Below are 22,594 nucleotides of genomic sequence, written 5' to 3'. Positions count from 1 at the left end.
TAAGATTCCAGGCATCTCAAGAGGAAGGACTCAGCAGCAGTATTTGTAGGTCACAAGAGGAGCAGCAGAATATCAATTGTCCTTCATTTGTGAGGAGCACTGTTCAGCCAACAGTCTGGAATTTGAGGCTTTTGATGAGGGTCACCCTACTCTATATGGTGGAGCCAGAGTGCCTGGACTGGAATCTCTCCTCCACTTCCTCTTCACTGTGTGACCTAGAACAAGTCACTAAACCTCTTTATACAGCCATTGCAGTTGGAGATGGCAGACACAAGAGTCCAGCCTGGCACATGGTAGGTGCCAGCAAATATGGCTCCCTCCTTGTATCTTGGCTTAGGAATTATCTCCAGAGCCAAGTCAGGTGCTAGAGAAGAAAGCAGAATTCCTCCATATGGCTGCTGTCTCCGGGGACCAGCTATTTGGAGGTCACCAGGACTTGGTCTCCATAGAGGAGATAACTCAGTCTTACACCCACCGCAACAACTGATTGGGCCTGGGATTGTCCCTGAACCAAGGACTGCCACCCAGGTAAGCTGGTCCAATTAGACAGAGCCAGGTGGTGGTGGAGCTGTGGCTGGAAAGTTCTCTAGAGTTAGGCAGATTATTATGATGGCCATGTTCAAGCTGAGTTCTGAAGAAGTGGAGGAATTGGTGGCAGAGACAGAAGGCTGGCTGAGTTGAGAAGCATGAGGAAGTCACCAAGTGTCTGAGAGAGCTGGCCCTCCAGGACATCTTACACCAGAACACCTTCCATTTCTAATTCTTAGGGATGTCATGTCTTCTGGCCTTGGATTTCCCTGAGATGCCTAGACTGATACCACCCACTCTTCTTTGGAGTGAGAATCCCTGATCCTTGTTACCAAGAGGCCCTGGTCACTGGGTCATCTCTTTCTTGTTGTAGGACCCAGTTCACAGCATTGAATCTGTCTCTTACTCTTGGGTAAGGGCCCAAACCTTGGTCTTTTGTTTGACAACCTTGAATCTGTTGCCCAAATTCACATTCACTCACATAAGCTGGAAAAGAAGTCTATTTATTTTATTAATGATCTCAGAATAAGATTTGCAGCAACAATCCTAGCAGCAATTACAGAAAGAGAGAGAAGATTGGTGGAGAGAAGAGACTGAGGAGTTGGGTCCTATTAGGGCTCATGGGAGGCATCCACAGAGCTGGGAGGCTACAGTTCCAGAGCTGGGGGAGAAAGGAGAACCTAAGGCCTCCTCCAGAACACTCCCTCCCCTCCATGTTGGTTTTTAGGGGAATGTTTCTTGTCCAGATATAGTTCCAGGCCAAAGGGATTTGGAGTTCCTGGGTGCTAGTGAAAAGTTTGGGAATGTCTTCTGGTACATGCCGCTGCCCTCTCAAGACTGGTTGCTGGGCTTTATGTTCAGGGGGTGAGTCCAGTACTCACTGTCTTCTAGGGATGAATTTGGTTTCTCTCTCTGGATTTCAAAAGAAAGTCCTGTGGGGAAAGAGGAAACAGACCAGGAAGGTACAGGTCTTATGAGTGACACTCAGCCTAGGGCAAAGTCCCACAACAGGGAGCCCCACCGTGACAGCACAAGGCCTTGCCAACCTCTGGAGGCCCCTCTTGGTACAACCCCAGGCAACTACACACCAGCCACAGTCACAGCACACGAGAGGCCAGGAAGAAAGAAGAAGAGACACCAGGGATGGGGGCAGAAGGGACCAAGAGGCAGAGGGGAAGGGTCTCTTGCTAAGAGCAAGTGACAGAAAACACAGGACACTTAGGCCACCCCAGAAGTCATTGTATAGCAGGCCAGCTGTCTTGGGAGCATGAGACCCTAATATTTTGGGACATCTGTAACAGAAAAGTCAATAAGTCCAGGATTGGGTTGGCCCCAGAGGCTGCTAGCTATGGGTTCGTGTCACCTCCAACACCAGCTTCACAGCCACCTGGCCCAGGGTGGGAAACACATTCCAAAGCTGGGATCTACCTTGTGTTCTACAGTTAGAGCCTGGATCAAGGGAGGGAAAGCTGGTCTGAGCAGGACTCAGGCCATTGCAGGGACACGAAACTCTAATCCACCAACTCTGGTTCTTTGGACAAGACTTAAAGACCTCTCAACAGCCCTGGCTCTGCCCGAGCAGGGAATCTACTACTTCCATGGGTGGAGCAGGGATCCCGACGGGGCTGCATTTGCAGGTAAGGGAGGAACGTTTGGCAAGGACACCTCTGGGAGGAAATTCAGACTGGATTTCCTGTGGTCTCTTCCGACCCAGCACACCTGGCTCCAGGCACTGTCTGTGCCAGCAGAGAGCTGTCCTTAGTGCTCCGCCCTGCTCATTTGGGTGCTGCGTGGGTCAAGTCAAAAGGACTGTGTGCATCAGGATGCCCAGGTCCCACCCCAAAGCTCCAGAACTGGCTCTGCACACTCCCTTGAGTGGGAGGATCTTGAGTCCCACAGAGTTCCAGAATGACTGACAACAGACCCCAGAGGCACTTCAGGTGTGGTGCCTCTTGTCCCCTCCAGATGCCAGTCCAAAGAACCTGCCGGCAGCGTGGGCAGCACATGGCCACTGCACGCAGCATGGACAGATGGGGCCCTGAGGCCACCTATTCACCGTGGGCTCCAGCTGCAGGAGGAACCCGTGTCTGTACACGGGAGCATGGTCTTCAAGGAGCTTTCGGACTGGCTGGGGGCTCTCTGCTGCAGAGGAGGGAAGAGAAGAGCTACATACACAGAGCAGAGCAAGAAAGAAAAAGAGCTTGGTTACTCCCGGGCAGAGCTCTGCCAGACCTCTCCCTCCACCTTGGTCCTGTCTAAGCCCTGGGTTCAAGAATTAGGAGCAGCCAGATTCTGGTTTCTCCAAGATGCGAGGGAGAGTCAGGCTCTGCTGGGAAGGGGGAGGCAGCAGGCAAGGTCATGACAGGCAAGCAGGGTGTGGTTAGGCAAGGGATAGGGAAGCGATGCGAGGAGGTGAGGACACAGGTGAGAAGCCATGGAGGCAGAGAGGTAAAACTGCATGCAGAGGACAGAGAGGGAGCAGCAGAAGCTCAGGGACAGAAATAGAGAGAAGCAAGGAGCAAGCAAAGGAGAGGACAAGGGAGAAAGGGGAGAGGGATGATGGGAAAGAGAGGTGGGGAGAGAGTGATAGGAAGGGTGAGGGAGAAGGAGAGAGAGAAAGACCCACCCAGATGTGGACAGATGCAGGGAATCACGTCAAGGACAGACTGGGCCAAGGCTTCTTGGAGAGACCACAGGATAGGGACAAAAGCCTGTGGTCTCTGCTGTCTGGAGCATGAGTGAGCACAGGTAGACGTCAGAAAGACCCTCGAGAGAGCGAAGGGGATCTTTATCTGACAATGGTGCTGGGGATACAGTTCTGAGTGGGGAATGAAAAATCATGCGCTCAGGTCTCAGTTTCACTGTGTACTTTTACTTGGCCTGAGCCCATGAGCCCATGTTTTTTATACATAAAGAATTTGGACCAGGTCGCCTGGGAGGCAGCTCCGACACCACCTGAGGACAGCGACGTAGTTCCAGGGATACTCTAGCCCTGGGATCTCGAACTGATGGCAGATGTGTGTGTGGTATTCTTTCTGGCTGGAGAAGGCATCCCAGACTATGGGGAGGAGGAGGAGGAGGAGGCAGGGGCCAGGGGCCAGGGCCAGCGCACACTTACAGCTCATCGTCGTACTCCTTGGGGGGACAGACGGCAACAACAAGGTCGATCCAGTCCTGTGGGGAGAAGCCAGGCAGCTGTGGGTATGCTCAGGGGTGGGTGGCATATCTGCCCCAATGTTCTCTTCCCATCCCTGAGCCAGGATCAGCTAACCAGGCCTTCTTCCCATGAGGAAGTGGGGGTGGGTAGGGCTGGAGGTCCTCCTGTTGGGGGTTGGCCCCACTGTGGACTCCCATGCTCTGGAGAAGTTTCCAGGCTCTTAGGCTTTCCAACCATAGAGTGTGCAGGACCCTCAAATAACACTGAGTTCCCAAATGCTCATCTGTGGACCAGGGCCAAGCAGCAACCTCAGAATCACTTGGGGGAATTTTTTAAAAAGTGTAGACTCATGGACTTGGCCCCTGGAGGTCTGGGGTGGGCCTGGGAAAGCATTTCTAATAAGCTCCCTGGACAAATCCGAGGCACAGACCACTGGGGAACGTCTGGCCTGGCCTTCTGGTCCTAACTCTGAGTACCCTCAACCATATCACTGCCATCCTTGGTATGCCCCTCCGTGTCCATCCTGGACTTGGGTACATCACTGAGGAGTTCTGGAAATGGCACTGGACCTCCCCAGGGCCTCCCTCCATCCCATCCAGCTCTACCTTCAAGAATCACAGCAACACTTCTACCCTCTCTTCCCTAATACAGCCCTTCAGAAAATCAAAGACAGTCATCATGTTACCCGTGAGTCTTCTCTTCTCCACATCCCTTCATGTGGGTCCCAGGCCCATCTGGTCAGCTTCCTCGGCACTGAACTTAAAACCTCAGGCTCGGCTGCCTGCATACAGTTGCACAGGTTGTGCATTGCACAACGTGAGCTGGCACCACTCACATTATAGTCTGTAGGAGGGTGTCCCCCTCAGATTGTGCATTGCACAGCCTGTGGGAGACCTCCTGTGGTGGTCTTGATCCAGGTGGGTGTCTAATGCACACAGAGCAGGCTACCATCAGCCCCTCCTTCATCCTGGATCCTCTACTGTTAATGCTTTCTTTCGATTTCTTGAATTCCCAGAACCCACTTGATTCCTATTCCTCCACTTAGTGAAGACCTTAGATTTTTTTCTTGAGTGCACTGCTATGGCCAGACTTCTGGAGTCTGTGTTTGTAAGCATTAACTTTTTGGAGTCAAGGTCAGGAATTGACATTTACTTTCCCGAGTCCTCTCCTGTTAGATTTAGTCCATTGACTGGATGGGGGTGTGGACCTTGGATACCTGTCCTGGGATGGGGCATCCCAACTGTAAGGCCTGCCTGCCAGGTCAGAGGCAGGCAGCTGAGGGAGCAGGGAGAGGGCTCATTCTTACCCCGCCCTGATTCCAGGCCTTCTGCAGACTGGCCTCTGCCTCAGCCAAGGTGTGGTCTGTCACGATCTTGCCATTGATCGCCATGATCTCATCTCCTTTCACGATGCCACCTGCAGCAGGATGAAGCTGATTGGCCAACTGAGTTGCATGGGACATGGACTGGGCCAGGCCTGGGCGAAGGGAGAGTCACTGTGGGGTCACAGAAGAGGCTTGGCCCTGGGACCCGAGAGCTCACATGGACTCAGAAAGCTAGAGAGTCAACAGCGCTCAGATACTCAAAGGCATTTCCTCCCTGACCCAGCCACACGATCTCGCTCAGAGGAACTGGGACACCAGTGAGGACTCACTGCTACCTGGCTCCTGCACAGGCAGCGGTTACTGCAGAGCAGACAGACCTGCATTTCCAGCCTGGTTATTAGACACGAATTGGTTCTATGGGATGTGCCTCCCTGATGCACAGCCATGCTGGTTGGCTTGGGGCCCGAGCCTGCTGCTCTCTTTTCTGGGGCCTCTGTGGACAGTTCCATCAGGAATGCTTTTCCCTCTCTTCTTTCTCTTCTAGGTCTGAGAGGGGATTTCCCTGTCTCCACCCAACTAAAAGTAGTTCCTCCTGTCACCCTCTCGTGGCACCCTGGTCTTTACCTGCATAGCGCACAATCTGTAGTCATAATCTGCTTTTTCCTTGTCTGCTGATGGTCTCTCCCACCGTGCCATCAGCTTCCTGAGGACAGGGCTTATCTTTTTTGGTTGACTATTTTATCTCCAGCACTTCAAGGAGTATCTTGCACAAGTAGGAACTCAATGGATATTTATCGAATAAATGAATGGTGTTAAAAGGTGTTTCTGCATAACCATCTTGTGATCTTATAATTTTGGGAGGAACTGAGTTATAATCTAAACAGACTTACTCACTGGGAGATGTGTCAGAGCCTTGAATATGCTGCTATGCAGTGTGGCTTTCTAAGTGGACAGTTGTGCATGGTTTCCCTCATGTTGTGAACTTCAGAACCCCTTTTTGAGGAATGTCTCCCAGTCCTGCTGTTCACAGAACATCTCTGGGTTGCACTAAGGTCATGCAGAGGGAGGCCTTCAGGGCTTGGAGGCCATAGGAGCATGGCGTGTTACTGAGATGGCAGCTTGAAATAAGCATGCTCTGGAAACTTCCACCAGCTGCTTGGATGTCCAAAGCAGCACGGGACCAGAGTAAGACAGCAATTTCCCTTGGACAGAGGGACTAGGGTGGGTGACTTCCATGTTTTCATTTTGTACAAATCCAAGATGGCACCTCAGAGGCAATAGGGCTTTGTAAATGGGGAGCGACAGGAAGAGCCACTGTCCTATCAGACAGAGATAGGTGGCCTCCTTGGGCCAAGCTTCAGCCTCTTCTTCAACTGGGACAGAAATGAAGACAGAGGAGGCTCCTGCCCAGAGCTGAGATGACCGTCAGAGCGTGGCTGGGAGAGGCCCAGGCCACTGAGGCCTGATGGCAGGGCTGGGTTGCACCGTGGGCTCCCTGTGTGCACACCTGCCTCGGTGAACGCAGCAGCCTGGCTGCCACTCACTGGGTGCCTTTCCCTTCAGTCTGTCCCCTGCTTCAGGTCCTCACCTTCTGCCACCTCCATTCTACCCCCTCTAGGTTGTGGGAGCCTGCCTCCAGCCAGATGCCCCAGAGGGATGAGGTCACAGGCTTCCTCATGTAGCTCTGGCCAGGGAAGGGGTCTGGTGGCCGGGGAAGGGGTCTGGGCTGTCTTCTGAGGAGTACCCGGTCCTCCTGAGGCACCTGGGGACATTGAAAAGCCTCTCTGACAAGGCCTAAGAAGTCACCAATTGTGAAGTTTTGGACACTGTCTGTCAGGCAAAAGGGTAGATCCTGTGAAGCAAGAGACTGAGCGGGGGTCCACAGAGGCCTGCCTCCTCAGCAGATGGTGTTTTCATTGAAAAGAGAACAAAGGCAAAGGAAGCCTGTGCCTCGAGAGAGACGCAGGTCATGGGGCCCTCTGGCCCCCTGGGAGCAGGTGAGGCTGTGGAGACCTGCAGCAGAGGCGGCACTTTCACTGGCAGGAAAACCAAATGGCCAGGTGCCTAGACTCAAGTCCTACCTCCCCTTTGACCTGCTCTGTGTCCTGGAAGAAGTACTTGGACCTCTCTGTGCCTCAGTTTCCTAAGCCACAAAATGAGAATGATAACAGCACCTGCTTTGGGGGTGGTGTGAGGATTAAATGGATTAGTCTAAGTGAAAAACTCAGACATGGGCCTGGGTGCCTGTCACATTTGCCCGACATGGTTAGACTGTTGTCACTGAAGGACAGGTTAGGTTTGGATGGTCTTTCTCCCATCTCCCTGGTGCAGTTCCCTCCTGCTGGGAAGCCCTCTTCACAGACTGGCATCAACTCACCTTTCAGGGTTGAGTTCACGACTGCCCTTCAAGGGAACCTTCCCAGTGCCCTGCCCCCGCCCTGTGGGTTAGGGGCCCCTCAGGGTCCCACAACCTCCCAGACCCTCAGTTCCCTGCTGGCCCTTAGCCGACAGCACTGTTATCATATATGGTGATTCTGAGCGTATTTCTGCCATTAGCTTGGAAGGCAGGCTGGCACCCGGATCTTGGCACCATGGCAGGCCCTCGGGACACACATGAGATTGCGTAGATGGCTGCCTGGATCGACCTGGTAATCTTGAATGCAAGAGATTTCTATAAGCATTTCTCTGTTTCAGTTGTTGATGGACCTTTATTTTATTCATTTGTTTGTATGTGGTGCTGAGAATCGAACCCTGTGCCTCACACATGCTAGGCAAGTGCTCCACCACTGAGCCACAATCTCAGCCCCCAGACCTGGTAATCTTGAGAACTGTCAGCCCACCCCAAGCAAGGAACTGTTTCTTTCCTGGGGGCCTTGTGTAGAGCCAAAGAGGGGTGTGTGTGGTCCCCACTCACCGTGTCGCTCAGCAGCTCCCCCCTCATACACAGCCGAGACGACCACCTTCCCGATTGGGGAGTCCACACCACCTTCCAGGGCCAGGTCTAAGGATCCCTCCTGGTTAGAGGAAAACAGGCCTGAGGGGGCCACACAGACAGCAGCCTGTGGGCACCTGGGCCCTGAGGAGCCTCTTAACAGGGCCTTAAAAGCAGGAGAAGGCATGGGGCCAATGGCAGTACCGTGGGGGAGAACGTGGGCTTGGGACCACCACAGAGGGAAGCAATAGTGGGGACTTGAGATGTCACCTAGGAGTCACCTCGGGAGTAGCAGAAGCAGGGAACCAAGTGGGCAGGAGCAGGGCAGAGAAGTATGGTAACTGCCTATCTCCTTCATGTGCTCACCTACCTTCTTGATGCGCAAGAGCCGGACATCCTTCCCCATGATTTGCTCTGGGGTGAACTAGAGGGAAAAGACAGGGGAGTTTTGACTCTGCCGAAAGGTGTGTGGGAAGCAGGATGCCTGGGGGACCCTGGGCCCCTCTGAGCACACTGTAAGGGGACTTTCCTTGTTGGTCTTCAACTGGGGGTCCCAGGCCTTTGAGGGATGGTGGACACACCACACACTCGGCCAGACAAGTCCCAGATCCATTCTTCCAGGAGGATCTTGAGGACTGGCACGAGCAGGCCTTGTAAATATGCCAGAGGCTGGTGCACAGTAGTGCTCAGCAAGTGTCACCGACCCCACTATGCACACACATCCCATACTGAAAGAAGCCCTATAGGAAAGAGCAGCTGGGGCAACCTGGGGGCACTCACTACCCACCACATCCTTGGGATCCCTGGGCCCCAAAACAATCATCATCAAACACCCTGGAATTCTCTTCCCTTACTGGAACTGCTCCCTCAAGGAAGGAGGGCTACGCCTTACCATGGAGTAGGGGTCGAAGCCTTCCTCATATTTCCGGAAATCCTGGAAGCAAAGGGAGGGCTTTAGGTCAACAGAGAAGAGGCCCTGGTGGGTTACTGCAGAAACAAGCTCAGGGTGGAGCAGGAAGAGGGTGAATGGGTGCAAATCCAAGGGTCAGAGGTGGGGAGAGGGTAGGGGCAGGTGTGGCCAGCACAGGTGTACAGAGAGAAGGCTAGCAATCAGAGAGGCATGCTCAGGGGCAGGAGGAAGCTGCAGGAAGCATTTGGAGGAGTGCGGCCCTGTCCCTGTACTGTCTAGAGGTTGGGCATTTATGGCTGCATGATACCGCTGATGTTTGGACACCTGGGCAGCAGTGCCTGTCCTGCTGAGAGTCTCACTTTTGGTCTCAGACCTTTAAGGTCCTATCTCATCCCTTCCAAGTCCCCACTTGGGGGTATGCCCAGGTCCTGGTGGATGGGGACAGGTGCTTCTCCACCTAGTGCACTAACCCCACCGAAGGGCCAGTTCTGTGCAAGAGGCTGCTCTGTCCAGGAAAGCCAGCCACAAGGTGACTGAGGGAAGCCAAGGGGAAGAAGGTGGTGGTAGTGAGACTGTGCCGGCCTTGTGCCTGGCACTGTTCTTACCTGATCTAGGAGGCAAGAGGCCCCAGGTTGGCCCTTTAGCCAGGGGAGGAGGGAAGACACACAGCTCTGGGGCCCTGGCTCAGTGGGGTTGCTGTGGGGACACTTGTCCCCAAGACTTAGAAACAAGGTGATGGGAGGAAAGGGGCAGAGCCAGAACACATGGCTTCCTCACACAGCGAGTAGAGCCTGGGGCATCGGGGGGCAGAAAGACGAAGAACGGCAAGGTCCAGACTGGAGCCAAGGAGAGCCCTGTACAGGTGCCACCCCAGGTCACCTGGACTGAGCAGAACCACCCTGGCTCACACCAAACGTCCCCTGGGGCCTGTGGGCAGAGCTTTGGCAGGTGAGTGGGGCAAGGATCTCCCCATTCCCCACCCAGTATGTGCCAACCAAGATGAGGGCCAAAAATACCAGCAGATGGATCCTCAGATATCTGCCTGCCACCTCTCCTCACTAACCTTCACCTCCCAGGGTCAACTCCAAAGATGTCTTGAACCAAGCCCAGCTCAGAGGCCACATCCAGGTTGGCCTGTGGCTTTTGGGACAAGAGACAGGGGAAGGGAAACAGCAAGTCCACGCATGAGAAGGCTTATTTGGACCTGCGCCCATGCTTTTTTACTGAGATGGAGCTGCCTACTTCTGGTGGTTCCTTCTGGGAAGCCGGGAAGTGGTGGTCATGGGCCTCCTCTCTCTGTGACCCCAAGAACCTGTCTCAGAGATGGGCCAGAAGGTATGTCTTGTGTGAATTTAGAGGCACATAAGTCATTGCGGTTGGTTGGCCCTTAAAGAGGTCGCTCGAACCATCATTCAACAGATGGGGAAACTGAGGTCCTGAGAGGTGACGTTTATGCTTAAGGTCACCTAGTTAGCAGGCAGAGGAAAAAGGGTTGGTTTCAAGCTTGGGGTCTCAGACTAGGGGGCTGTTTCTGTGCTAAACACCAGGACCTCCAAGGCCTCTTTTGCCATGGCATTGCTTTGAGAGGCAGAGTAACAGCATTTAAGAGCAGACCCCAGAGCTCGACCTCCTGCCTTCCAGTCCAGGGTCAGAGACTGGCTGTGTCATCATGGACACATTTCCAAGTCCCTCTGCTCCTCACCTATAAAATGAAGACTGCAATAGCCACTACGTCCAGTGTTGTTGTAAAGATTGAATGAGTTAATATACATAATGTACTTAGCAGCAGCGCTTGGCACGGCATGCCTTCCAGGTATTTACTGTTGCCTGTCATTCCCTGGTCCTGGGCTCAAACAGCCGCTTTTGCAGACACCCCCATTTTGCTCCATCCCTGACATCAAAACAGCCTGTGAGTGGGAGGCTGGAGAAGCCAGGGCTGCCTGCCAGATCTCCTCTATCTTGGGGTCTCTTTCACTGGGGGTGTAACAGCCAATCCAATGGTTGGCTCTGGATATACCCCCAGGAGGTGGGGTGGCTAGGGGACTGCCTGCCTGACACTACTCAGAGCCCAGCAAGGACTTGCATGTCCCTGTGCTCGGCAGCACCCTGGGCAGATGGAGAGCTGAGATGCCAGTTCCTCTTGTGACTGGTTCAGAGTCAGGCAGGGTTTGGTGAGGCTGTGACCATCCTAGAGGGAACAAGCCAGAGGAAGGTGCAGATACCTCAGGTAGCCCGTTTCTTCTCTCCTAGGGCTGGAGCAAGGGCCCCTCCTGGCCTCTGTGATCCTCTGACGGCTTCCTCTGCCCTGCTCCTCTTTGAACAAGCAGCAGCAGAAGAGGAAGCACCCAGGGATCCCGTGGCTGTTTTCTTGCACACAGGCTCTAACATGCTTGGAACCCCATCTGATACGAAAGCCTCCTGACTTCAACCACAGGCAAGGGGACACCCCTCTGGCCCAAGGATCACCGGCAGAGAGCAGTTGAGGTTGCCTCAGAACCAAATAGCACTCTCAGGGAGAAAGAGTCAGGCACAGAGTAGGAGGGATGGGTGGTGGGGAGGACCACAGGTATCCTTTTTTACTTGTCTGAATGTTGTCTGATAAACCACCATCCTCTTCAACATTTCCTGTGGCTGCCAGGAAAACAAAAACAAAAACAAAAAAGTTCCCCACCAAATGTTACTGATAGGTCTCGTCTGCCCCCTGGTGTCAAGCCCTGGGGCTGCCAGCCTGGGGCTGCCCGGCTAATGCTCTTCCCCAAACAGACACAGTCTGACTTTGGGATGTACCTGATGCCCCCCACCCAATGTAGCAGCTGCTCAGTTGCAAACAAGCAGACACCACACCTGTCATTAATCGAAGATGGTGACATGGACTCATCAGCAGGCCATCCCAGCAGTGTGACCTTTGCTCTTTGGGGGAGCTGATGGGACAGCTAAATCTCAAAATAAGTGTCTGAGCTGTCCTGCCCTGACATTTGGATAGGGTTTCCTTGAAAGGGGAATAAAAATTCCGGTGTGGCTCTGTTCCCACTGTGGATGGGAGGCCAGTCGGTGGCTGCACCTCTGGAGGGTGCACATGAGCCCCAGTTCCCTCAGACTTTGGGCAATGGGGTGGGCAGATCCTCCTACTTTCCCTGGGCCATTCCCTAGACTCCCTCTCAGTCCTAGTAGGAGTGAGAAGTGAATGGAGACAGGGAGTGAGTCTGCTTCAGCCAGTTCCCCACCTCAGGGGTACTCCAGGCCACCTCAAGGTGCTCCAGGCCATGAAACGCAGACCTTGGGACAGAGGCCAGGAAGACTGGATTCTTTGTAGGTTTTGGCAAGATGGGTAAGAGCATGACTCTGGAGTAGGTAGATCTAGGCTCTGCTTTGGGCAGCCACCTTAACCTCTCTAAGCCTCAGTTTGCTCAAGGATTAAAGAGGGGACAATCAGAGCCATCTCACCTATTTGTTGTGAGGATTAAATGAGCCCATGCAGAGCGTGGCACATGGAGGGCTCCAACAGTCTCAGTTATTAACAGGCAGGGTGGTCAAGCAAGGAACAGGAATTCCACTGAGCAGGCCACCCATGCAGACTCACCTCCTGGCCAATGTGAAGGTTTAGGATGTCACTTAATCCTAGTTTGTGTAGCTTCTCACACTTCCTCCAGGGGCGGCAGAACCCAGAGGACACAGCACTGGTTTTTTCTTCTACAGATATCCTGGAGGGGACCCCGGGGGCTTACCAGGACCTCGGATTTCACAGCTGGCCTGTAGATAAAGTTGGACTCCTGGTGGACCATGACAGGTTTGGAGATGGTGGACACGCCAGGGCCTCGTGGAGGCTGTGGGCTTGGGCAAAATGTCTACAAGGTTTAGTTTAACAGAGACCCATGTGAGGTCATGGCGCGGGTGGTAAAGGTTGGCATGGCACTTCTGCACACATGCGAAACCACTCCCATGAACATGCTGAGTCAGCCTGGTCCATTCACCATGCTGAAGGTGCCAGAGGGTGATCGTCAGCACAAAGTAGAGAAGTCCATTGACCACAGCATGGTAAGAGACCACAGAAACTACTGGGAGTTTAAGGAATCAGTCACTTGAGCCAGAACCTGGTTTTGGGCAGCAGCACCCCCTGTCACTCAGAGGCTCTTTCTTGGTATTCATGGGGACCATCCAGCCTTCCCTCCTTTAAGGGCTATCTCTTCTGGCCACAGTTGAGTCCCTGGACCTCAGCATGAGCCATAGAGCATGCAGAGGCCATGGGTAAGGACTAATAAGAGTGGCATCCAGGGAATGCTTTGTCCTAAACCACTCAAACACCTTGGGCAAGATGTATCTGATCAGGTCAGAACCCTTCAACTGGTCCTTTGTTGACTTTTCTGCCTTCCCATCCATCCTTACCCCTCACTCCTTCCCAGCCTCCTTACTCTACCTGATTTTTAGCCTCAAATGCCAGGCTCTCCTGGTTCCAGGCCTTTGCATATGCTTTTTCCTACTGCTTTGTCTGCCCAGATCTTAGCTCTTATGTCACTGGCTTCCCGAAGCCTTTCTCTTGATAGTTTCCTCTCATCCCCACACCTGTGCATCCACCTCTCAACCCTGGAGTGTCCTAGTTGCCTGCATGTCTGTCTTTCCTAACCCACCATTTCAGACAGGGACTGCAACTCCCTGTTAGTGGCAGTTCACAGTGCCTGGCACAGAGTCTGGTGTACAGTGGGTGCTCAGTAAATGTGTGTTGACTGAACAAATGACTCAGTGGTGTGGTGGGCATGCCAGGCAGTGCCTGGGGTGGGTCGGGTCCTGAAAACTTTCCTCTGACAGGAGCTGACATGGCAGGCATGCGTGTTGGTCTGAGGCAGGTGGTCGTTTCCACTACCTGAGGCCTGCTGGTAGCCAGGCTGGCTCTACAGATGTGTCATCGCCCACACTTTCTGCTGCAGCAATGATGGCACATGCCAAGGGAATACAGGGAGAAGGAGATTGGGCAGGACAAGTGGCATGAGGGCCAGAGTGCTGACGGGCAGGATGAAGCCAAACAGCAAGCAGCAGCCCCCGGCCTTCAAGTCAGGGACAGTTACTTAAAATGTAAATGGTCCAGTTCTTCAGAGGCTCCTTATGGAGGGTCTTTTAACCTGCCCTGCGCACTATTACATTTACAGTGGGAACTTTGAATTCCTTGAAGAATCAAGGGAAGTGACCCTGTCTTAACTCTTGACTCTGCTTTCAAGTTTGCTGAGGTGACTCCATCCCATGTTTGCAGCTTCACCCAAATGTACTGTACTCCAAACTGTTAATAAACATAGTTAATGTCTACTGAACACCTACTATGTGCCTGTCACTCTTCTAAGTGTTAGCTTAGAATGTGTTCATGTATTCTAATGGGTGCCATTAGCATTCCTATTTTATAGACAAGGATGCATGGAGTAATATGTGCCCCAAATCATCCAGCCATGACTGTCTGACTCCTTGCTGGTCCTCCTTGCTATCCATCCTTATGTTCCCTGCTCCTGCCATTCCCTTCTTCCCACCCACCATGTAGTGCTGTCCCTCAAGGCTCAGCAGTTCATGAGTACTGGACAATGCAGGGGTATCTTTAACCTTCCATTAGAATAAAAAAAGACTTGTCAGTATCTGGCACTTCCTTCAATCCCACCTTCCTTCCTCCAAGCTCTCCTGAGTGTTCTGAGTTGCTTATTCTGTTCTTCATCAGGAACTCAAATGAGAGGTTTAATAATAACCACTGGTGAGTTGCTGCAGAGGTTGTCCCACCAGTCGATCCCAGCTGCCTTAGCTAGACTTGAGCCATCCCATGATGACAGGAGCAAGGGATCAAAGCTCTGTGTCTTCCTCAGGGATTGCCTCTTCCAAAATAGTCTTTGGATAAAGAGCAATTAATATGAAACATATCTTTCTGAAAAGATCACTGTTCAATCTCCTGATGTCCAAGAAAAAATCCCTGTTCTTTTAATAGTAAGTCTGGCAATTTCTAGGAACTCTCTCATCTTCATTTTTCCTTTAGCTGGATGTTGGCCAGACATCTCTGAGTTTACACTTCAAGCCAGTGCAGTTGGCTAGTGCCATGGAAAATGGAACTGTAATGTCCTAATACTGCACTGGACAGAGCATCTCTTCATTTCCAGAGACTAATACCTCTTTCTAGCACTCCCACTATCACCACTCCTGCTTTTTTCTGGGGAATCATTTCACATGTTCAGGGCTTCCTGGGATAAAGTCAAGAAATGACCAGATGTGGCACAGAGCTAGCTATTCATTAACGTCTCCTTGCCCTCGCTAGCTAAGAGTTCAGAGAGAGCAATGAACATTAAATGGATACACTGCTGCAAATCCCAAGAGACACAGCAATCCACCATGCAACAGAGCACCTCAAAATCAGCAGAATCCATACATATGCAGGAGGTCCACACATGCAGGATGTCTGCACATGCAGGACATCCACACACAGTTTGGGGGGTCCTTTCTGGAAAGCAGGGGGAGATGATGTTTTGTCCTGTCTCCACTCACAGGAGCAGTGAGAAGGTGGGAAACAGCAGCCCTCCCACTCTTTCTGCTTCCAAGCATAGCATGCAGAATAGGGGTAGTACCTTTGGGGTGGGTGGGAAGATCCGTTCAGGGGTAGGGGAGTTGGTGGGCTTTCCACTGTAGTTCTTTGCCTCCCACTCCTCCACTGGAGTGCCTGTGTCCCCAGCGCGGAAGGGGTGGTTGCCCAGTGCCTCTTCCAGTGCCGAGGGCAGTGGGCGGGTAGGAGTGAGGTCTTGGGTGGGAATGGATGGAGGGGGAGGGATGGGAATGGGAGGTGCAGTGCGCTGCACCCAGGGTGAGGACGAGGCACTCATGTGGCCTGATGAGGGAAGCACGGGGGGTGCAGGGACCTTCGAAGGTGGGTTGGAGGGTGGAGGGTGGGGCATCACGGGTAAGGCAGAGGGGGTCTTGGGGGGATAGTAGAACATGTCCAAGGGGATGTCATCGAGGTCAGTGGTGTGGAGGTGCAGTCCACCTGCGAAGCGTCTCAAAGGTGGGGCCAGGGGAGACACAGAAGGCGGGGGAGGCGGGGGCCCTGTGGTCATCTGGGGGTTGCAAGGAGGTTATAATTGTCCACACTGACAGTGCTCCACTTCACAATACACTGAGTACAATGCTCTTCTAAGGTGTTTCTCTTGCTGTTAGGGATGCCCCCCCCAACCAGAACCAAGGGGTGACACTTCTCTGCTACCTGGCTGCCCAGCTGAGCCCACAGGCTGGTTGGGAGTGCCTGAATGCATGAGAGGCACAAGTTTTGCCATTAGGGTGTAAGTAAGGTGACCAGATAGTTTATTCTCTAAACTGAAATACACTTGAACATATAAGGGGCACTCCCAGTAATGATGGCAGTACAACAGGCCCAGCTGGGACCATCTCAGACCAACTGGGACTTAGTGCTCACTCTGGAGATAAGCAGAAATACAGACATGTCCCAAGAGATGAAGGGGAAGTAGGCTGGTAGGGGCTGGCACTGGGCAGTGGAATGGGCACCAGTGTGGCTGGTAACACTTGTGAATGGTCACCACGCCTCCTGCTGTCCCCAGGGTAGGTCTTGCTGAAGTTAACAAGAGGGCTCAGTGGAAAGCAGGGCTCTGTTACCTCTGAAATCTCATTATCGGCAGAGGAAATCTGCTCAAGGCGCGTCTGACACAGCCTTTCCACCCAATACTGAATCTTTTCTGATTCCTCAAGGTCTTCCCGCTCTGTCTCAGACACCTGGGACCCAGGACCGGTGCCAGAAGGAGAAGACAAAAGGCACAAGTGAATCACGTGGGCAGTAATAGCATACATGCACTTCTTGAAAAGCCCCAGAATACTGGCAGAGTGTCACCTGCCTGGAAAAAGACTCAGCTTGTTCCACCTGGTCCCCAAGGAGGTAGAAACAAGGGGGAGGAAGGTGCTCGGATGTCAGGTTGACCTAACAGCACCCACAGGCAAAATCACAAGAGGGGCTCATGTATTGCATGGGATTAGCTGAACCCCAGGATCTCCAGGAACCCTGAGACTCCTGATGCTCCAAGAACATCCCTTTTGTAACCTCCATGCACATTCCAAGAGTCTAACTTTACTCTTTGTTCCCCCTCCAGGCTGTCTTGTCCTTTGAGCACAAGTTTAATCTTATTTTTAATTTTGTAGCTGATTTATGCCAAATGCCAGATCTAATGCATTTCACATTTTCCAGGACTTCTCTGGTTTTATAATCTAATCAGTTTGGCATTCTGATTCATGGAAGCATTAAAGAGAAGCAGAAAACAATATACACTGTAGCTAGGAGGTTAAGCTAATCATTGCACCTAAATAGGAGTTGCTCATGCTATACCACTGCTTTTGACATGTCTGGCAGGGGACAGCCTTGGATACATTCCTAAGTTAAAGAGGTCTAGCTTCAGACACACCTTACATTGATGGGAGCAACCTTAGATTCATAGCCTGATTAATTGGGGATATCCTCAGACTTACTATCTGCACAAATCTGGGTAGGCAATTAGATGAACAGACCTTTGGACAGATGAATGGAAGACTATATATATAAATACACAAATTAAGCAGAGGGTTTAGCCTCAGACTCAGACCCTAAGCAGAGAGACTAGCTTCACTGTCACACCTAAGATGGAGAAGTCTAGCCTTAGACTCATACTCTGGTGGGACAGAGTACAGGGGACAGACTCAAACCTCTAGTGGGTGTAATAATGAATAGCCTAAGGCTTATAATCTGGGCAGAGAAATTAGCCTCAGACTCATACCCTGAGCCAGGAGGCTAGTATCAATCTCAAACATACACCTAACGCAGAAGTTTGTCTCAGACAATGTTAAGAAGGTGGGATGTCTCATTCTCCAGGCTGGGGAGAGAGGAAGGTCTCATCATTGGACTCCGTTTGGGCGGGAACAAGTGCAGCTGGCTCCCTGATAACACAATGGGGGGATAACCAAACTATCCCAGGGATGCTTGCCTGGCCTATGAGCAGGACACGTACCTCCTGGGCCAGTCGGTTGATCTTTAGTTGCTTTTCCTTCTCCAGCATCTCCTCTTTCTCTTTGTAAAGCTTTTGTTCAAACTCCAGTTCCTTCTTATTCTTTCTCAACTCCTGCAGGCTGTCATACTTGGCTTTCTTCTTATCTTTTCCTTTCTGAGCAGATGTGTCATTGTATGGCAAGGGTTACAAGGCAGTGTTGACCTCAGCACAGCACAGCAAACAGGGCATCCAGTCCTCAGACCATACTGGGCAATCCCCCTTGCCCTCTGCCATAGTGAACCCACCCCAGCTCTGGCCCACTGCACTGGGCATCAGACCTCAGGTTTAGGACATGAAGACTATTCCTGCCCATTTCAGAATGGAAGACACATTCCTTTGCCAGTCAGAAGAACTGATTTATCAGTTCACTAACTAGTTGTATGACCTTGGCTGTGTTCCTTAACCTCTCTGCCTTAGATTCGCCTTGACTAAAGTGGGGGAAATACCTGCCCCACAGGCTTTCATTTAGTGCCAGTGAAATAACAACTTTGAAAAGGCTTTGTAAACTTCAAAGTACTGTCTAAATAAAAGGCATTGTATTTATTTCTTAGCATTCAGACACATGCCTTCCCCAGCATCTGAGAAGAAAGGTGGATCATGTTCAGATGCTAAAGATGCATCCTGGGAGATTCTAGAGAAAATCCTGGAGAACTGACAAATCTGCAGGGATCCTCCATCCTGAACTGGAGGGTGGGAGCAGACTTAGATCTGGGGCTCAGAGCCAGGGATACTGGATTTTGTCCTCATGTGTAAGTTCTAGACTTTTCCATCCTAGAGAGGTCAAATCTAGGTTCCCTCTGAACTGGGTACTTTGGCCTAGGATTAGCTGGGAGCCACAGGACTAGGCGGTGCAGGTGGGGAGGAGGGTCTAACTGCTTAACAGTGTTCACAGTGTTGGTGAGGATTTGGGGAGAGAGACAAAGGACAAACAGACCCTTCTCTATTGGACTCACAGAACCTGTTCTCCTGGCTGCTTTTCCCATTGGGTTGCAGGGAAGCGAAAGGGTAAGAAAGGAAGAGAATGAATATTTATGGACTGCCCATGTGCCAAGGGATTTACACTGTCTATCTCCTCTGTAGGTTTTGTCCCATTCTCTTGATAAAGGCTCTAAGAGGTGAGGTTCCTTTCCTGATAACAAACATCTACTAAGTGATGGTGCCAGGATTTGGATCAGTTTTTCTACTGTGCCCTGATGAGCCAGAAACAAGGGGCCACAGCAGGAAGGAGGTTGAGCTCCCACCACATACAACATGGAGGACAGGAGATGCAGAGAAAGCAAACATTCTGGGCAATTTATAGAACAAGGTGGAAATCCTCTATTCACTGAGCTTGACCCCACCTCTAAAAAGTGTCCCTGGGGCTGCTCTTGTATTTCTTGAATCACCTTAATATCTGAGGGCAGGAATGAGGAATTGAGTTCCTCAGCAATGGATATACAGCTTTCATCCACAGCTGGAGGGATGGTGGGTCATTATGGATCTCTGCAGACTTATCCTACTCCCCTCCCTACTGAAAAGACAACTCTCACCTCCATGTACAGCCAATATGCTTTGTAAGTGGTTACCTCTGGGACCCACCTCCAGAGCAGTCTATGAGCCTCTTGATAAAATGTTTCTTCCTGCTTCCAAGTCCTCCTTGCCTATCCTGTTCACTAAAGTCCTGGCACAGTTGAGAGCTGAATCCCTACCACCATGTTGTAGGTTTAGACAGCAATTCTCCAAGAGGATCCAGAAACATGCTGCCTAATGACAGTTTGTTAGAATAAGGGTATGGCCTCCCACAGGAACCACCACGATAGAAATGAATTTCTTATTGATTTGAAAAAAGACCCACCAATGCTAAGATTGCAGAGCCAGGGTTTCTGAGTGGGACAGGCTGACAGTAAAAGTTTCTGTCCTATCCCCAGTAAAGTAGCTTAGAGATGCAGAAGGGCACGTCTCCCCATAGCTTTGCCTATGGATCTCCCGCCAGCTCCCCTTTTTCCCAGCCAGGTAACTTAGCTGTTTGTGAATCTGTCTCTTCTGCCAGACTGTGGGCTCTTGAGAGTAAGGCTGCTCTGCATGACTTACTCAAGCAGTTCTGTGACAGGTCTTAGTCAGAACCATGAATCCTTCAGGTCCCAGCATAGACTTTGTGGGGATACAGGCTGGAGGTCCTGAGCCCCAGAGGGTCTTACTTCCAGGGCAGAAATAGAAGTCAACAAATCTTTCTCTTTTCTGATAGGGGGATTTTTTGTATTATTGATTGTGGCCATGGATGTCCCTTGTATTACCTGGGGACCTAGTGTTCCAGCTGCTGAGAGACAAAGCATCTCCCATGGCTATAAATGAAATGAGGATGGATTTTCAGAGAAGGATGAGGGACACGACTATGATATCCTTTTAGCTGTCAGTTAAAGTCAAGGCAAATATTCCTTTCATTCCAGGCTGAGAGGAGAGGCAGATGGGGTGATGTGCTCTTGCTTCTACCTAGGAGCAACTATTCTCCTTTGGAAATAAAAATGAAAAACAAAATGCCAGCTGTTTCTGAAATGGTAGAACTAATAAATAGGGGGAAACCAGCCCTACCTCTTTACCAATGGCAAATTTCAAGTGACCTGGTTTGTGATGGGTGTGTGTAAGAGATTGCAACTCTTCCACATTTCATAGTTATTAGTGCCCAGAGAAGATTTGACCTGTCTCCTTTTATTATTTTTTCCCAGTAAAATTCCATGTGTGCCTGTGTGCATATGTGCATGTGTGTGTGTGTGTGTGTGTGTGTGTTTGCCCTCTCTAGTTGAGTTCTAATAGAGACAGTATGGAGAGAAGAATTAGAAGAATTAGAAATCTAAGCCATGGAGTCAGCTTGCAAAATAAAGATAGTTTTATGAGACCAAGGGCTTTCTGAGACTATGATAGTATGGGAAAACATCTCGAGGGAACTCTATTCAAAGTCACTCACTCTTATATACAAATCATGATCTGGGCTCCTGGGTGAATATATCTGAGTCAGCCAGAATATTGCTATCTGTTATTTTAATGGGAATGTGCTGGAGAAAGAGCGGAAGGGGTAGGTTTTCCTGGCATATCTGATATTCCCATATTACGGGAAGGAAGAAGTTGCAGATCATCAGTCACCCAGCTGCCAGTGTTTTGGTTTCTGGGGTACCTTCTTGCCAGAGAGCTGGTTGAGTGATAACATCCAATTTAGCCCACTCAGATTTATGTTAATAGGCTGATTTCCAAATACCAAGACATCTTGAATGTCCAATTTTCAGATATTAACAGTGGCATTTTCCTAATCAAATGCCAAAGTGATTTAGAAAGACAAAGGACAGAAGAGTTTTATGGGGCCTGGAGATCCTATGATAAGATTTAGACAGAAAATTAACAGCCCCAGAGATTGGGGAAAAAAAGTATAATCCTGGGCAAATGCAGTTAGTTCCAGGAGAGAATTATGATCGGTGCAGTTTCCTGTCCAACCTGAGGCCACATGGGCAGCCAGTCTGAATCTAGAAAAGTGCCTCTGAGTATACCCACACTGGCATTTCACTCTGACCCCAGGCTTCTGGTCATGCCCTTTGGCTCTATTTGTCAGAACAAAGCAGAAGTTTCCTGGTCCTGCTCTGTGCCCATGGGAGCTGGTGCAGACCCACATGGAGCCTGATGGTCCTTGGCCAGGTCTCATGCCCCCATGATGCCTCTGCAATGGTGCCTTGCCATTTGGTGTCAGCCTGACAGAGGACAGGGTTAGCCCTCCAAGGGAAAGGGCAGATGGCATTGGTCAGAACTAATAGGAAAAGAAAAGTTTGAAAAGTCAAAAATCCACGGCAAACTGAGCAGCAAACTGGCACAGCACCCAGTTCTGTCCTACCTTCCGGATGGTTGGGAATTTGCCATCATACCGGTAAAACCACCCAAAGGCTATAAGAACACAGAGAACAAAATGGTGAGATGTGGTTCGGCTGGGCCAGAGCATCCATGGGCAGCAGGTAAAAGTTGGGTTCCCAAGGAATGCATGGCTGTGGGGGATGAAGAGCAGTATTGGCAGATCTGACAGCAAAATCACACCCTCTGTCTGTCTCTCCACTTACCTGACCTCACCTGGGACAAAGCAGTCCCAAGACCACCTGCGAAAAGGCCCTCCCCAGAATGCTGGCTTCAGAAGTCAGTGCCAGAAAAATCAGCAAGAAAACTCCTTATGGAAGGATGAACTTTTCCAAATCACAGATATCATCTCCAAACAAAACCCCATTGAAAGAGAAAAAACCCTCTCTAACTGATGCCTGCTTCTCCATCCAAGAAACGTCTCGAGACAAAGGAAAGCCTGGGTCTCTGCCTAGAACTTAGTCAAACAGAACAAAACTGTCTTGTCTCACAGGGGAGGCCAAGTCCTCTGCCCTCAGCATTGCAAGAGAGGCAGTAGCTGGGTTAACTCTGAAAGGCCGGCTCTGGTAGCAATGGGCAGATGTGCCCCCAGAAAAGCAGGTCCCCCATCCAGGCCAGATAAGCAGAGCACAGCTCTTTCTTTCCACAGGCGACAGCATGGCAGGGCAGCCCCCAAACCTGAGCTCTTAGGGGCTGAGACAAAGGCTTAAATAATTGTCCACCCTTAACCCCCTGGAATAGAGCTGGAATAGGCTGTTGAAAGCCCCCTGCTGGACTAAGCACTACCTCCTTAGTTGCTGGATCTGGGAATGGGGAGAGGCCAGAGCAGCAGAGAGGGCAC

At 51.2% G+C, this 22,594-nt stretch overlaps 1 protein-coding gene across 2 annotated transcripts in view; it reads right to left on the bottom strand.

The window, feature by feature from the left end:
* Positions 1–1,023: 1,023 nt before the first annotated feature.
* The window catches only part of Ush1c (USH1 protein network component harmonin), a 44,396-nt gene continuing 22,825 nt past the window's right edge, over positions 1,024–22,594 (bottom strand). Inside the window, exons 15-26 of one of the 2 annotated variants that reach the window (XM_047519524.1) lie at positions 21,740–21,789; positions 17,848–18,000; positions 16,472–16,588; positions 15,436–15,918; positions 12,577–12,696; positions 11,432–11,482; positions 8,834–8,875; positions 8,312–8,365; positions 7,924–8,023; positions 4,992–5,101; positions 3,647–3,702; positions 1,024–1,460 (exon numbers count right to left, since the gene is read on the bottom strand). In XM_047519524.1, coding sequence (XP_047375480.1) covers positions 1,448–1,460; positions 3,647–3,702; positions 4,992–5,101; positions 7,924–8,023; positions 8,312–8,365; positions 8,834–8,875; positions 11,432–11,482; positions 12,577–12,696; positions 15,436–15,918; positions 16,472–16,588; positions 17,848–18,000; positions 21,740–21,789 — 1,349 coding nt within the window. In that variant the 3' untranslated portion in view covers positions 1,024–1,447. The remainder of the gene's footprint in view (positions 1,461–3,646; positions 3,703–4,991; positions 5,102–7,923; positions 8,024–8,311; positions 8,366–8,833; positions 8,876–11,431; positions 11,483–12,576; positions 12,697–15,435; positions 15,919–16,471; positions 16,589–17,847; positions 18,001–21,739; positions 21,790–22,594) is intronic. The other variant, XM_047519523.1, reaches the window with a different exon arrangement.

The sequence above is a fragment of the Sciurus carolinensis genome, chromosome 11 (assembly GCF_902686445.1).
Source record: "Sciurus carolinensis chromosome 11, mSciCar1.2, whole genome shotgun sequence".
Lineage (NCBI taxonomy): Eukaryota > Metazoa > Chordata > Mammalia > Rodentia > Sciuridae > Sciurus > Sciurus carolinensis.
The sequence above is the reverse complement of the archived record's forward strand: the minus strand, read 5'-3'. Positions and strand labels throughout refer to the sequence as shown.